Here is an 18,336-nt window from a genome sequence, read left to right on the forward strand (position 1 = left end):
AATTAAAAAGAACCTTATTTCGTTTGAATAAAGACTATTATTGTAAAAAATAACTCAAAATAACAGACATTATGTATATTATTCTTTATAATAAGAATATTTCAGTATTTTGGATATAAACTCATGACTTTATCAATGTCAACTCTCAGTCCTTGCGAAAAGTTACTCATTATTATGCTACAGGTGAATTGTCGAACGATACTGTCAACGATATACCCGGAAAACTATTTATTAGTCCTTACTAATCGCAATTGTTTGAGAGATATAAAAGCACTTGACATTGAAACAAAGTAGTTTTTACCTTGTAATCTTTATGAGAGTATTTACTGTTTGGTGTTCAGCCGGAAATTTATAATGAAATATTCTAAAAAAAATCTAAATAAAAGAAAGGAGTGAAAATAAGTTAAGAATGTAAAAAGAAAGAGGTTTTTTTTTTCAATTATGTTGTCTTGTAATCGGTTTGTAGTTTGGTAGTTTTATCTGCCTGCGTGTTTTCATTTCGAGGCACCATCAACAACAAAATATTTGGATGGACATTTTATTTTTATTATTACTTGGTCTACATTTTGTTTTGTGATGTAATGATAAAAAAATCTTAGTAGCGCAAGTGATTTCTACATTTCTAGTTCTTTCTAGAACAGTAGCGTAAAATGAGCTACAGAAGTCACTGGAGTCACCTAATGGCTAAAATAAACACTACTATATAACAAAATTACAAAATGTATGCTACATGCATACATTTTGTAATTTTGTGTATATATAGAAATTATAGTATAAAGAGTTATAAGTATGATTTTCACAAATACTAAACTTGAGAGACTTGTCAAATAAAAAAAACTGTAAGGAAATATTTCTGAAGGATGTTCTCGTCCATCGGTGAATACTTCAGCTGTGATCGGTATATACCTCGCACCAAATTGCAAAGCTGTCGAAAACTCGTAAATACTATAAATATATATTTATTATACAGTTGCAGTTTACATCAGAAAATTGCGTACAATTTTAATGATTTTCCACTTCTATACAATTAAGATAATCTATTTAAATAGCGCATTATAGAAAAAGCAGTCGAAATATATACAAGATTTATTTAATTAACATGATTTATTTAATTACATCATTTTTTTGACGAACTAGTCGTTTATGTCTAAGTCGATGATATTAGTTTAGCCGTAACAAAAACATACACGTGAATTGGAAACAACTCTACCTCAGTGATTGTGTCGTGGCCGGTTTGTTCGGAAGGCTTGCCTTTTTTTTATTGATACTTTGTAGTGCTTAATATTTTATTTATTATCTGTGAGTATTTATTTTTAATTTATCGTTTTTATTATGTTCAAAATATTTTTCTTTTTTTTAATTATCGCATAACATTATTTGAAACAATTTAGTAATTCGATTAATATATTTTACATTTTTGAATAAAAAAAAAAACTTTCATTAATTACTGTTTAGTAATAGTACTATAAATAATTTTACTTTTATTATTGTAAAGTAATTTTAATTTAACAATCATTTGAACTAGTCCGTAAATTAAAATGTTTTATAATTCAAAAGAAAACTGTTGTCTGTTTTTTTTTGTCACGAGATAATACACAAAAATGTTAAAAACGTTTTAAATGCACATTAATAATTAATCTTTATTAAGATACAATTAAAAAAAAAATAATACTTAAAGGCAAACCGTTTATAAAAAACTAGCGGCCCGCCCCGACTTCGTCCGGGTCAAATAATTATCTTTCTTACGCCAATAATGACATTTACAGGAAGAAAGTTGATACTTACGGTGACATTATTATAATTTTCGTAGGGATCTGTAATTAGCAAAAAAATAATAAATAGCCTATGTTACTAGCTGACAATGTAGCTTTCTGTATTTGAAATACATTTTAAAATGAGTAGTATAGTATTAAGTAGATTTTGATTTCATTTATTATAAACGAACATACAAAAACATCAAACCTTTTCTCCTTATAATATAAGTTTAGATGTTCAGTCGAATACAATGACGCAATTTTATTTATTCGTATTTGTGCCTCGTGTATTAAATATTCAGTTAAAACTCTTAAATAATTAAGTTTTTTTACAGAAACTTCTTTCGAATAATTTGACTAAAAAAACACTAAATTATATATGTAATTTAAAATATTCACTATGCACTTATTTATAAATTTGCATCGAATAGATGATCAAATACGTCATATAAGTAATTAAAAAATGTTTTTTTTATATTTTAAAACATTCTTTTTTTATTTTATTAAAATAACATTTTAATATTCCAACTACGCAAACAAAGTCTCCACGCCGCGTCTGTCTGTATGTCTGTTTGAAATTAATAAACTCAAAAAATATCTAACTACGATTTTCATAAATAGGCAGTGATTTATAAGAAGGATTTAGGTGCATAATTCGTTAAGGTTTTGTGCAAACTTGCTGAAAAATGTTCGTTGAAGATGTCGGTAAAATCATGATGATTGTGAGCTATACTTGCGTGTGCCGAGTAAACCGATAGAGTTATATATATTACGAAACAAACGTTATACGTAGACCCTTATTCTAGTTATATTATTATAACCACCAACCCGCCAACCCGCATTGGCACAGCATGGTGGAATAAGCTCCAAACCTTCTCCTCAAAATGAGGAGAGGAGGCCTTTAGCCCAGCAGAGGGACATTCACAGGCTGTTTCGGCATTATAATAATTATTATTACTAAATCGTTCTAAGCTTACATAAGTTACAACGTTTTTCGTGAAATCATTGTTGAAAATCACTGATGACGATGATCTGTCAAGCATTCCTCAGTATATGATATCCTAACTAATATTATTAATGCGAAAGTGACTTTGCTTATTTATTAGTTTTTCACGTTTTAACTACTCAACTACGCTGGACAGGAAGTTAGGTGAAAATAGACTTTGCGCCAAACCGGCGTCGTACTGTCACCTTACCGCCACCGCTTAACGGCGTTGCAACGCTGTTCTGTAAGAACTCACTTAATTATTCTCCCGTGTAATGTAGACAACTAACTTTCGAGTGAGTTTGTGAGTTTCGAGTTTGTTCTTTCAGAATAGTAAGGATACACTATACAGGGGACAAATTAAACAGAACTGGAAAGAGTTCAGAGACAGGAACAACGGTTGTACGTTCTCTCTCGTTCGGAAATGTAAACTCTACCAACATCCAAACTCCGGAATGTTACTGAAAATTTCTTGAATGAACATTTAAGAGTAGGTTTTTATTGGCCCAACGTTGGGCCTCAAAAACACAGTTTCGTTAGATGTACAAAAAAACGGACAATTTTCGTAGCTTCTCTGTGTTTTTTTATACATCAATATTATTTTTTATCTATCATATAAGGTCAATTGATAAATTTATTATATTAACTTGTTTAATTTGACCGGTTATTGAACCCTTTATATTCAAGTTATACTTATTTGAACCAGTAATATTACAGCTTAAACAAAAAAGATTTGAATTTGTTTCGAAGTTTGTTTTAAAGAGTTGAGGTCGCATTCGACATTAATAAGTGTTTTTTTTTAATTTACAAATTTAAATAAAAATTACAAGGCATGGTGTATAATAAATTAATACCCACGGTTCAAAGTGCATGTAATAGATTACAATTTGTAATGTAGAAGAGGTAGAGCTAAAGGTAGGGCATTGTGCGAGCTCGTGTGGGTAGGTACCACCTACTCATCAAATACGTATGTGTATTGTGTTCCGGCTTAAAGTATGAGTGAGCCATTGTAATTACACTCATAAGGGACATAACTCCTTAGTTCCCAAGGTTGGTGGCGCATTGGCGATGTAAGCGATAGTTAACATTTCTTACAATGCCAATGTCTATGGACGTTGGTGACCACTTACCACCCGGTGGCCCATATGCTCTTCCACTTACCTATTTTAACAGTTTTTATTTTATAATTGTTTCTATAAAGACTTTGATGTCTTTTGTGTATGTTATTTATAATTTTTATTTACGTTATATCAATATACTTGCTCGTTTTATTACCAGGCAAAATAACAATCTAAACTTTAGGATTACATAAAAACAAATTATAGTTATTTTTACTCCGAATTAAAATACACAACATTAAATAAATATTACCGAAAGATAATTAACCAATCGTAAAAAACACATCAAATTGCGTTCAATGCAATTATTAAATAAGATATTGGATGAATGTTATGAAATAATTATAAGGTTATATGAATGATTTCGTTATAATATTAAATTCAGTGTAAATTTAGTATTATAACGAAATCATTGAGCCATTGCAGGTCAAGAACGAAGAATTAATTTGGAAAGTATGGTGTTTCTGAATAAAGTTACCATATAAGGATGCGATATGAAATGGATGTAGAGCTTAAATGTTAGAAGTTCAAAGTTATGTTCATATATATAAATATATGTTGCAATTGATTTCTATTTATGAAAAGTTCAATGATATATCAAATTGGAGATAAACGAAATAAAAATATCTAAACTTATTATCATAAAACACCATACGTAAATACAGTAACAGTAACAGCCTGTGAATGTCCCACTGCTGGGCTAAGGCCTCCTCTCCTTTTTTTTTGAGGAGAAGGTTTAGAGCTTATTCCACCACGCTGCTCCAATGCGGGTTGGTGGAGTATTCTATTAGTAGTAGAATTTTTAGTGAAATCTGACACATGCAGGTTTCCTCACGATGTTTTCCTTCACCGTCAAGCACAAGATGAATTATAAACACAAATTAAGCACATGTAAATTCAGTGGTGCTTGCCCGGGTTTGAACACATGATCATCAGTTAAGATTCACGCGTTCTAACCATCTCGGCTTAAATACTTTTATGTGTATATATATGATAATTTTCTTTAGCTTTTTTGGATCGAAGCGTGTACACTTCATGGAAAGGAGCTGTCAAATTGGCCAAATTTTACGGCTAGCCGCCACGTTCTCTTGGGAATACTTACTGTTCAAAAACCTTAAATTGCGAAGAAATTCGATTACAAAAGATTATACAGGCGGTTAGTACACTATTTCTGTCCTAACACTAATTATACGTACGCACAAATAAAGGAACTTGGGCTGATAAGGCATTGAAGTGCCGCAAGTTTTCAAGCTTTGTATACCCAAAACTTTGCATCCATACAATACTACTCATAAATATTCGGGTTTTAAGGGGATAGGAGTCAAAACAGCTCTACCACAGATCTATAAATTGGCTATAGCCATTTTTTTGGTGAGGTATACCTCTGATATTGCCAATATCTTTGGACAGAGGTGACTCAATACCATGCCATCAAATAACCAATTAAAACCGTCTTTCTTCAAAAAGTTATTATAAAACGAATAATAAAAACTTGCAATAAATTTCATTTCCAATTATTGATTTTTTTATATGATGCAATAACGATTGCACGTTAGGAAGCCACGATTACCAGTCGATATAAAATGGTTTCTCGTAAATTATAAAATGGACTATTTAATTTAGATTACTCGAGAGCGATTTTACTTATGGTGGTCTTTGTTCTAAACGGTCTCTGTAGCATCCATTCACTAATTATTCTATAACCAAATAGCAATACTATTTCTTGCAGTATTTCAAGTTGAATAGTTTATGAGCCCGTGGAATTAAAAGCATAACTTAACATCTTAGTTCCCGAGACTAGCGACGTTTTGATGGTGATTTTTTCAGGTGATAAGGCATTGTGAAAGCCCCTCTGGGTAGGTACCACCCACTCATCAGATATTCTACCGCTAAATAGCAATACTATATTGTTGCGTTCCGGTTTGAAGGGTGAGTGAGCCAATGTAACTATAGGTAGAAGGGACACATCTTAGTTCCCAAGGTCGGTGGCACATTGGCTACGCAAGGAATGGTTAAGGCGGTGGAGACCTCAGGTGGTCCATTTGCCCGTCCACATCAAAAAAAGTTTTTATTTGGTCGAAAGTTGCTCTCCTCCCATTTGTTGAATTATTTTTCTTAGAAGGTAGCTTGCCATTTCATCACATCAGATGTTAAATCCTTAACTGAGAGGTTTGTAGATACAATAGACTTACGTAAGATGTTGTACTATTTGTAACTACGAATTACTCGATAACAGAGCAGAGTTATATAAAGATAACTTACAGCCCCAAGTTTTAAACCCCGCCAAATCTATACACCTTTTTTGGGTAGGTATTCGTTAACATAATAATATCTTGACTTGTTAACATTTGCCAAATAAAAACATTTAAATGTTCATATGAAAAACTAAATAATACACCAATAATATTATTATAGAATGATAAGAAAGTATGGAGTTCGTTTTTGTTGATTTGCTTGCAGGATACAAAATGTAATAGTAATCGTTGTTGATTTGAGCAATTTGATAGTTAAAAAAGCAACTACTAATTTTTTTGCTGATTTCACGCGATGAGATCTACATTCCTAACAGCATTGCTTTTATTTAATTTATTTTTTTCAATTGACAATTCAAAAGTGCTTCTAAAACCCTCCAATAAAGTTCATTTTGATTTGTTTTTGATATAACGGTCAAGAATCATTTCCCTGCAACAATCTTTCGTTGCATATGCTTCTAGCAAATGAAGTCAAGGAGAGTAAGAAAACATATTATGGATGCAGTACTTGCATAATAAAATAGCAATGTATTAAGTAATAAAAAGGTCTGGTAGTTGTAATTAATAAAATTATTGAATTAAACATTATAATAGTAAGTAATTGCTATAGCGTTTTCGTAGTTCTATTTTATAATCTTGACGAAACAACCGAAATTAAAATGGTCATTAAAGATGATATTTTATAGTTTACCTGCTATGTAAGTTAATCCGGGGTGACCCCTCGCTTTAAACTGGGCACCTGGCAACGGTGTGTGCTCAATTTAATTGTACAATTCGTCTCGTAATTCGCAGAGTAGTAATTAATCAAACTACAATGGAGCAGCACGGTGGTTTTAGGCGTGAAATAACAAAACCCTCAAGAAGCGGCTTTTACCCAACAATGAGATGTTTAATGGCTTAAACTTTTTACTTCTAACTACGGTTCAGTGCAATCCTAAGTATACACGGGCCACCAATTTTTTGCGTATGCTGAAAGCATTTTCTAACGAGTCGATTGGATACAAACATTCCCCTCAAGGAGCGGCTTTTACCCAACAATGAGAAGTTTTTAACTTTACTTCTAACTACGATTCAGTGCAATCCTAAGTATACAACACGGGTCACCAATTTTTTTAAAAATCCTTTCCGAGTGAGTCTCCATACAAGTTTCAATGATTTATAATGACTATTATGGAATATGCCGTTTTTATAAATAAATAAATATTGTTTGTCCTTTTGACTTTAACATTTTAATTATATTAATATTATCAGTCATTTGAGCATACAATCTTCAGGTTGTGAATTTGTTTAAAGATATGCAGATGAGACGTCATATACATTATTTACTATATAATTAAATTTTATTAAGTTAACATATTTAATTCTTGGATTAATACTGACAATGAAGATACTATAAAGTAATAAGGAAATTAAAAAAAACAATATTTGCACGGTGTGATTCGCTTGCTTTTGAAATACCTAATTATTCAATTTATATCATTACCATTTACATGCAGAGATGGCCTATTGGTTAGAACGCGTCAATCTTAACCAATGATCGTGGGTTTAAACCCGAGCAAGCACCACTGAAATTTCATGTGCTTTATTTGTGTATATAATTTATCTCGTACTTGACGGTGAAGGAAAACATCGTGAGCAAATGCATTTGTCTAATTTTACCGAATTTAACCAACCCGCATTGGAGCAGCGTGGTGGAATAAGCTCCAAACCTTTTCCTCATAAAGGGAGAGAATACCTTAGCCCAGCAGTTGGACAGTCACAGTTACCATTTACATATTTATTTACATTCTAATTTAAATCTCAATTAATCTGATTTGTAATGTACATATATACAACCACAATAATAAATATAGTATAGTACCACTATCATAAAGAACTATGCGCTTGTTACAATAAGTTGTATGTCTATTATTTTTTTATCATTATATACATTTACGTTCACGGTTAATCTTAACAGACAATACCGCACAAAGGACAATACAATGTTCAAGCGTGTGCACAAAAAGCTCTTCCAATTATGTCACCCCATAATACGATGTGATAGCAATAAGACATGACCAGAGTAACGTCTTTATGGGAATATTAAAGTCAAATTAAATTTTTTTTATTCAATATTAGAATTTATAGAAGAATTTTTATAGAAGAGGTTTTGCTTTTTGATTGGCAATACTCAACTCTACCTTACTCTACCTCAATAATCTAGTTATCATTGTCAGCTTCTAAACTTATGGTTGTAACTGAATTTCTCATAAGAAATAACCTTTGTATACCCACGGGCAGTTTTGTGTTATATGACATATATCTTGACTATTGTATTGCTTTAACTTAAGTAGCGATCACTTTTTTTATAACGCTGGAAAAACGCGTTTCGCGTTTCCCCAACGGAAACAGTGGGGGGGTATGTGGGGCTCGCCAATGTCCAAGGCGCCGAGTGCGCCCCGAACCACTAAAAAACCAGCGATACCCTTTCCGTCTTAACGAGGGGCGCCACGGGATCGCTTTCGCATGCTACCGTCTAGTAGCGATCACCTGCTGATATTTTGATGTGACATATCTTTAGAAACCGACCTACGATGACGCGGTCGATACGTTTCCACTTCAAATAGCAAAAATGACCGTATATAATTGAATAATTATAAATAATTGCACATGATTCATTTATTTTTACATATATTATTATTGACTTTATGTAAATGAATTCGTATTGTAATAAATACAATATTAAATACTCAAACCAGACCAAAAATGAATAGGTGCTTTAGCAAAATTAATCATATTAAGCCGACTTCACAAAACAGAAAGTTTCTCGACTTAGTAGATGTTATATAGTATATTTATCAGTGAAACTGATTTTATAAAAACTTTGGATTGGTCTTTTTAAATATAGAACACCAAATCATACAAATAGAAGTAAATTACTTACTAAATTACTCTTAAAAATCCTAACAACAAATTTCACAAATCACAAGTCGCGCCAATAATGAATTAATTGCTTTACCTTTCTGTCCAACAACAAAATGTTGGTTTTAAATTAGAGCCCGTCTTTGTTGTTAAACAACGATGTTGTATGGACCATGGAATATCCTAATTGTATGTGTATTACATAAAAGCTATGTGGTTAGTAAGATTTTAATTATTTTTATTAAATGGGCTATAATTTGAAGGTAGTCATTCAAATTTAAAGGAAAATGTGTGTGAATAGTTGTTAAAAATAAATCGAGATTGTTTGATTGGTGTGTTGCTGATTAAGAGGTTTTTTCTTCCTTTAAGGTTATTAATACATTATTATAAAATTTTAAGTTTTAGAGTATATAATATGTAGCAAAAATTTTGTTGGCGCTATTATTGCAAAGAAATATTTTTGAGTATAATATAACTTTACATTTATTTTGTTTTATTTACCATCATAACATAATCTTAAACCTATTCTTTAATAAAATCAATAACTTTTAAAGCGTAAAATATATTAAGCTCGCGGTTAATTAGCCTGTTGCATTACATGACTGCGTGCGAAGGACTTCAGTAAATAAAAGTTCGGGGTTTTAAATATCAGTAAAACGAGTAAAGTATGCATATTTCATATAATATGCAGGTTTATTAAATTACTTATAAAATAGTTTATAATTTTAAAAACTCTTTGACTGCTTTATTCATACCTATTTAACTTTTAAAAGTATTTAAAAGTTAAATAGGTATGAATAACATTTATAAACTAACATTAAACTTCAAAGGTGCATAATTAAAATTATAAAGACCAAAATTATAATTTAAGTTATTTTCGAGATTAGTTTTATCATATATTATCTGTCTTCGATAGTTGCTGGTCTCGTGCATATGTATATAACGTAAATAAATTTAGATAAATATTTATTATTGCAGATATCAACGATGACTGCATAAAAGTAACAACTCCGCATCATAACACTAAAAATGGTCCAAAGAATAATAACGCAACCCGCCCAAATCAAGAAAGAAGATGGCTTAGCAGATTTAATCGGACAATTTGGAAAATGGCAGTTCATAGTCCTTGTTACGGTTTCGATAGTGAAGCTATCCTCAGCATGGTCACAAATGGCTATTCTATTTCTCACACCAAATTTGATTTATTGGTGCTCGAATTTCGGCGATAATTCGACCAGTGTTGGCCAAAATATGACATGCTATGATGGTTGTGTGGAGTACTCATACGATACGTCTCCGTTTGAGAATACGATTATATCCGAATGGGATTTGGTTTGCGAACGAGGATGGTTGGCGAGCTTCACTCAGATGGTGCTGCAATTTGGCGTCTTAATTGGCAGCATCATGTTTGGATTTCTCTCTGACAGGTAAATAAATGCATCGTGTATATGAAACTGTGTTAAAGTGTTACCAGATAAAAATATAAAAAGCTCTTTATATTTAAATAATGATTAATATAACTATTAATCTTTGGACTTATTCGTTATTCTATTGCCATAATATGAAATCTTTCTATTTTTGTATTCCGATTCCGATTTGAATTGTGAGTTAACCAGTTTTATAAAGCAGAGGTTTAAGAAATGTTTATATTTGTTAGGGTATGGCCATTAGTATATGCGGATAAGAAAAACGAGGAAGATTGTTTTATGTACTTTCCTCGTATAAATAGAAAATAAAATAAATCATTAATCAAAAAATATTTAGGTGCCTATAGTCGTAATTGATACACTTATTTTTAGATTCTATATTATCTTTATTGTGAAGATGTTAAGGATAATTGAGACATAGGAATTCTAAATCATTCATTTGAACCGACAACGGACGACCATACATATATTAAAATAGATAATAACAGGAAAAAACTGAATTATTCTACTGAGACGCAACTGCAATATTATATACGTTTGATTGTGTTGAACGCTTTTTTTTAAACTGTTGATATAAAATCACAACATATTTTGGGTTTTTCCCATTTATTAAAGTGTAAATTCTCAGAATTTAATTCGACACTTGTGTATTGCCCCGCGGTGTCTTCACTGCCGAGCACGAAATGAATTATAAACAAACAAATAAACATTGAAAGAATTGCATTAGGTTCTTCATTATTTGAATAATGTCTGCTTGGAATTATAGCATGACGATAGCTGCATCCAGTTAAATCGCAATTAACATTCTCTGGTTGAATAATTATATCCAACCAGTGGAGTCAAAAAATATATTCAGACAGTCATTTTTCCTGAACGGCCTTAATAACCTAACTTAAATATATAGTACTCCAGATCCATATTGACTTGAAATTATATCGAGTCTCAAAGCTACCTATTTGTCAATGTCTTGTCTTAATATCAACAATTAGTAATAACCAAAAAGTTTTGTAGACCCTTTAGATAGTGTTAACACTCGCTTATGATCTAATAAAGGATTGAAATATCCACTTTTGTCACGACAGGAAGTCGTCGATATAATATTTCAGACAAAACCACTCCAGGTTAAATCTTGAACTGTCAAACTGCATAATATTTTATCTGGTATTTAGAATATTTTATTTATATTTTGTAAATATAAGATTAGATTTTCGATATTGTTAAAAAAAAGATAAGCAATTCACATATGTCAAGCACATCAGATAAACATTTGCTGTAGTTGTGAATTTTGAGGATAATTTCGGACACCACAAAATAATAATAATAAGCGTACATTTCCAAAACAATCTAATTACAGCGACCATTACATTGGCTCAATAAATATGAATTGTAACAGGATGTAAGACATTTACAAATACTACAACTAATGCTGAGGACCTTCTTTCCTTTTATGATTTTTGAAGCTTTTTCCACTACGCTACTTCAGCGCAAGCCTCATATTATACAACAAACCAACAAATTATAAAGACAAATTAAGCATATAAAAAAGTGTTGCTGGTAGTGGTTTGAACTAGTACTTCACTGTGCCATCTCGACTCGATTTTGATCGATCGAACTTATTGATATTAAGATATTTCAAGTTATTTTTATTTACGAACATAAAAGATAATACTAAGTGGTTAGTATGTTGCGTAGTCTAGATAAACTTTGACAATTGAATTTAAAGATTACTATCATATTTCTTTGATAAGACAAAATCGCTACTTGAAATTTCTGTACACACGTGATCAAAACAAAAATTATTTTTAAGAATAAAAAAAGCTGAATGAAATTATATCTATATACAAAAAATAATAATTTTAATAATTCCTCAATATTGGGATAATAATTATGAAAGAGTTCACCTGTCACAGAAAAGACGGAACTTCCGTCTTCTATTAAGGGCCTTAATAACAAATGGACCCATAGAAGTCTATATCTATAAATCATATATTATAGTCTCGTTTTTTATTAGACTATGATAAATATATCCAAAATAACTTAACTATTAATATATATAAATTTAAATCAAATTAAAATACTATTTAAATCAAATTAAATTTAAGTCTAATATTATTTGTATTTATTTAAGCTTTCATGTAAATAAATGTTTTCATTATAATTAAAAATGATTAAATCAAATCCTTTTAAATCGTATGTAACAAGAATAATGTTAAATAAACGCTATGAAACAATTATGAAAACATTACAAAAAGCCGCTGACATAGGTATAATTTTTCATAGTTTTATTATGGTATCGGGAGTTCTTTGTATTTCAATCGCAAAATGTTACAACTCTATTTACGGTATGGCACTATTTTGATGCGCATTTCTTGTTAATGTTATAATTATTATAAACAATATTGCATATGTCAGTCAATTGATATGCAATATTGCTTATATATTCGAGTTAAGTAAAGCTGTAGTGGTTATTTATGTTAACAAGTAACGTCGTTACATTACATTTTGTTTTTTTTAATAATTTTTTTTTTTTTATAATTTCAGATACGGAAGAAAAAATACATTTCTAGTGTCAGTCGTTGCACTCGTCGCGGTTGGATTCGGTATTCCATTTTCACCTAACTATATAACCTTTACTGTCTTAAGGTTTCTACTGGGAGCCGCATCGGCGGGAACAATGGTTATATCTTTCGTGATTGTTATGGAGACTGTTGGATCAAATTACAGAGAAATATGCGGCTGTCTCTTTCAAATGCCATTCATCATTGGTTACATATTGATACCAGTGTTTGCATATTTCTATAGAAATTGGAACGATTACAGTTTGGCTTTGGCAATACCATCAGTTATTTATCTAGGCTACTTTTTCGTTTTGACGGAATCGCCACGATGGCTCGTCAGTGTTGGTAAAGTTGATGAGGCAACGAAACTTGTCACAAGAGCTGCAAAGTTGTAAGTGTAAATTAATTTAGTAAACATTAGTTTAACAAAATGAGTAAAAAAATTTAGATATTCTTATAGAAAGTAAGTGCCTAAAAGCAAATCAAAACCAAAAAGGTTAGAAAAGAATCGAATTTGTTGCATATATATATACAATGTTACATATATTGTAGATAGTATAACGTGTACAAGATAATTTTAACAAATATTTTAAACGTTAATATAGTTTAATTTTAAAAGCAAAATATTTAATCTTATCAAATTATTTCAATCAAAAAACTGCTACCAATGTATACATATTTTCCAAACGTGCTCGAAATGCTTACTCAAAATTATATTAATAATTTCAGAAATGGTCTTCCAACTTCTAAAGTAGAAGAAACATTAAAAAGAATGTCTGAAAACATTCAATCCGAATCAACAGCCACAAAACCGAACTACGCTGACTTATTCAAAGGGTCTATGCTGATTAAGACCGTGACCTCTTGCATCATTTGGATGATCACTGGATTGACGTACTACGGTTTCAACCAGTACATTAGCCAAACTAGTCAAGACCCTTTTTTGACTGTGGGGGCAATGGGAGTTATTCAGGTAAGATTATAAATGAATACTTATTAGTCGCAACTTGTCATGGCAATCTCACAATTTCATTGTTTAGATTATTGTCGGTCGAACTTAATAAATTTTCAAGTCCTAAGATACAGGGTTCAAACCCTAGGTCCAGTCAATAAGTAACAGTAAACAGTAACAGCCTATCACTGTCCCACTGCTGGGCTAAGGTCTCCTCTCCCTTTTTGAGGAGAAGGTTTGAAGCTTATTCAACCACGCTGCTCCAATGCGGGTTGGTGGAATACACATGTGGCAGAATTTCGATGAAACTAGACACATGCAGGTTTCCTCACGATGTTTTCCGTTCACCGAAGGCTGGCTGGCGTGTGAATCTTAGCCAATAAGTAGCAGACCAAAAATTAACGTTAACAATGTTAACAATTCGGACAGGTTAACCTTATAACTTTGAGAAGTATGTAAAGTCACTGGTCCTGCACCTGGACCCTTACGGGTTATGAGTGTGGACCTATGTGTGTACCACGAGTTTGTCCTGTACAATTGACTATTGTTTGTTAAATTTGACCACCATGAACAAAATCAGTCACACAAACATAATTAAAGTATACATTTACTTTTTTGCTTTTAAATAAAAATAAGTATATCTTCATATATTTGTCTTAAATTGTCTCTGTTTTTACTAACGGTATATTATAATGCACTTAAAATCAGAATTAGCAAACTCTTTTTAAAACTTAAACAGTAAAGTTTAATTTTAAGAGCAGTTGAAAAGTATTCCAAAAGAAACTTTTTGAAACAAATAAAGGTAACAAAAATAATATTTTGTGTTTACTTTATCATGTACACAGTACGATAACGTAACAATACATGTTGATAATCATTTGAATAAAATAATTATTTCGTTCACAGGTGCCGTCGATCTTGATCTCCATTTGGCTGCTGAGACACTTCGCACGCAAGTTGGTAGTCATCAGCTTCTTCACCTTGGGAGGGCTTTGTGTTTTAGCGTTAGGTGTAATGCCAGATACCTTCTGGGTAACTTTATCATTAGGCTGCATTGGCATCAGCTGTGTATCACTTGTCACTACATGCATTTATATTTATACGTCTGAATTGTTTCCAACTGTCGTTAGAAACATGGGCATGGGCGCTTGTTCGACATCAATGCGAGTGGGATCTATGATGGCTCCATTTGTTTCAAATTTATCCACAACCATACCCTGGATGCCGAATGTTATATTCGGTTTGGCGCCAATCGTTGCCGCGCTATTTTGTCTATTGCTTCCAGAGACCAAAGGCACGGTATTGCCAGATAGTTTAAAGGAGGTAAAAGACACCGCATAAATATAATGACTTATTGGATATTATTTAATAATAATAATTAATTATTAACTTATTGGAAATGGTATTGGAAATAACAACAAGCCTCGACTTAATTGTCAAATTTAATCCAGAATTTTTAAATAGTCTTAAGACTGTATATACTACAATAGGAGAAATATCGTAATAACTATATAAGTACTTATGAAAATCCCGGTGCAAAATTCTCTTTTTGTACTAAGGAAGGATAAAGCTAACGATATCAAGCACGAGATAAATTGTAAACAAACTCATCTGTTGATAATGCAGACACAGAATTTAAACTTGTGTTAAGATAAATAAGTACTAAGTACTTACTAGATCCACTGGACCATATCGCGAAAACCTTATCGCAGCGGTTATCAGTATTGCTTACGTAATATAGAAAAGAGTTTCAATGAAGATTAGGTGATAATAAAAAAAACATTTTCATCAAAAACCTTAATATTACATAATTGTATAAATTATTGATATACGAAAGCATATAAAACGTACTTTTTACACCTTGTAAAGTTCTTCCGTATAAATAATGTATGATATATCCTTATTTGCCCTATATGAAACTTATTGATAAAACATAAAATGAAAATACTTCAAAATAGTCTTATGAAGCACGTAATTTTTAATTTATCTCAATCGTTGCGATAAATTTAAAGGTTATATTCTCAATTTCTCATTGAAGAACTTGTTCCCTTAAATCGTGAGGATGTACATTATTTTGACCGCACTATTTTAATAAAATAAAATATAGCACTTAGATGGCACTGATTTCCATAATAAATTCAAAAACTTTCTTAATCTATATTAAACAGATAAGAACTCTTGTCATCGCGATGTAAAATATTGCATTTATTATATATCGCCATCTAGTACACAATGCTGGAATTACGATGTACTTATAAAGTACTTATACACTCATTTGCATCTAAAATCCTATAGAAGCGGCAAATAAAAAGTATTCACGCAGTTTCGCTCGCATCTTAATCTTGCATTTATATAATTATCACGTTAAGTGATATATTACATACATTAAACCCTCTTTTTAGGTGCATGTGTTATATACTAAAAAAATACAAAATATGTTAAGATAAATGCAAGGACTTTTATCACATTTTCATGACAAGCATAATTAAATTAGTTCATAATCAAAAAAATCGTATATAATACGCGACACTGCAATGCACTAATGCAATACGGCACTACATGATTTTCCAATAGTAGATATCGTCATCTTTTTTTCCTATACGTCTTTCCTACGTATCTTTTATCCCTATATTTTTTGTCCAGTAAAACCCCTGATGGCCTTGAAAACAACTTCAAACCTATTAATTAATAATTCGATCTTGTTCCATATCGGCCATCAAACAGCGAGTCCTAACTCCGAACTTCAAACCATGGCAGACGTCTAAGCGACCTCGCTGTACCTCATTAATATTACATATACACATCCGACGCAATTAACATTTGACAGCCATGCGCTCTGCGTTAATGTTTCGAACCCACAAGAGCCCTGAACCCTTCAGGGCCGGCTCTTGTGGGTTCGCTGACGCTTCTTAACTTATTTGATTGACAGCTCCTGACCGATCTTGGACTAACGCGTTCAAACTACACATTCTCGAACCAACATATCAATATGTTGATGAACAGTTTTGTTACAGTGCCAACATCAGAACTACGATAATACAACGAGCTTGTCATGTTTAAAGTCATTCTCAATTCATTCCAAGCATGAATAAATATTGTATTTTGTAGATAAACACCAAACAGTTATCATTTTTACCGCTAAATATTAATACTTTGTATCGCTGTGAGGGTGAGTAAGCTAAGCTGATGAGTAAGTCACATGATTGACAACGAACTGACGGTTTTTGCACTCTCATTGCCAATGAAATTATTCGTACATTTTAAATATTTAAAATAAACAACACAATAACAAGTTCTATTTTATACTACCAAATAATTCCCTTTTTAAGAGAAGGTTTGGAGCTTATTCCACCACGCTGCTCTAATGCGGGTTGGTAGAATACACATGTGGTAGAATTTCAATGAAATTAGACACATGCAGGTTTCCTCGCGACGTTTTTCTTCACCGTCAAGCACGAGATGAATTATAAATACAAATTAAGCACATGAAAATTCAGTGGTGCTTGCCCGGATTTAAATCCACGATCATCGGTTAAGATTCACGCATTCTAACCAGTAGGCCATCTCGGCCTTTTCGCTGAGACATTTCAGATAAACAATGTTATTACGAGATACAATCTTGCTTTATGAAACAGTTGGTCATTTGTTTTATTAAATCTGAAATGAAAATGTTTTTTTTAAATAGATAAATTATAAAAAACTGTATTGTTAATCTATTTGTTCAAATGTTTGTTTTATCTATTTGAAACAAGAAATATCGACATAATTGTTAATCGATTAACGCCTACAAAATTAATTTAAGATAATGTATCATATATTTGTTTATGTTAATTGTTTTAAATTATATAAATAAAATTAAAACACCTAAACTAACGATTACTTAAAAAAAAAGACATTTTATTAGTGTACAATGCAGCGTGATAAATGTGTGATTTATGAAAATTATCATCAATCGAAATGACTTAAAAGAATTATTCTTTTCATTTCCTTGGTAGTAGGGCTTTGTGCAAGCCGGTCTGGGTAGATACCACCCACTCCTCCGATATTCTACCGTTAAACAGCAATACAATTGTTGGTGGCGATGGCATGAGTTAATATTTCTTACACTACCAATGTCTATGAGCAATGGTGACCACTTGCCATTAGGTGGTCCGTTTGCACTTCCGCCTACCTAAAATATAAAACAATGATAGCAAATATCTATCTCTCGTATAGAGTGTATTAAAAGATGGATTCGTGACTAGGAAAGTACATATATTATTTGTTGGAAATGCTATTAGATAACATTAAAGAATCTTTTCTGTGTGATACGCTATAGTGGTTATTGAAAATAAAATTTAATAACAAGAATTATAATTAAATTAATTTTTAAAAATCTTGCATACAAGA

The 18,336-nt window shown here is 31.4% G+C and overlaps 2 protein-coding genes across 2 annotated transcripts in view; one reads left to right on the forward strand and one right to left on the reverse strand.

Annotated features, from left to right (window-relative positions):
• LOC126776503 (synapse-associated protein of 47 kDa) overlaps positions 1-18,336 on the reverse strand; it is a 187,407-nt gene that overhangs the window by 114,249 nt on the left and 54,822 nt on the right. The gene's annotated exons all lie outside the window — the stretch shown is intronic.
• On the forward strand, positions 1,223-18,255 carry LOC126776495 (organic cation transporter protein-like). The gene is made up of 5 exons (XM_050499064.1): positions 1,223-1,299; positions 9,989-10,437; positions 12,979-13,386; positions 13,725-13,968; positions 14,854-18,255. The coding sequence occupies exons 2-5, from the start codon at positions 10,040-10,042 to the stop codon at positions 15,286-15,288; spliced, it is 1,485 nt and encodes a 494-aa protein (XP_050355021.1). The 5' UTR covers positions 1,223-1,299; positions 9,989-10,039; the 3' UTR covers positions 15,289-18,255.

This window comes from Nymphalis io, chromosome 20 (genome assembly GCF_905147045.1).
Source record: "Nymphalis io chromosome 20, ilAglIoxx1.1, whole genome shotgun sequence".
Lineage (NCBI taxonomy): Eukaryota > Metazoa > Arthropoda > Insecta > Lepidoptera > Nymphalidae > Nymphalis > Nymphalis io.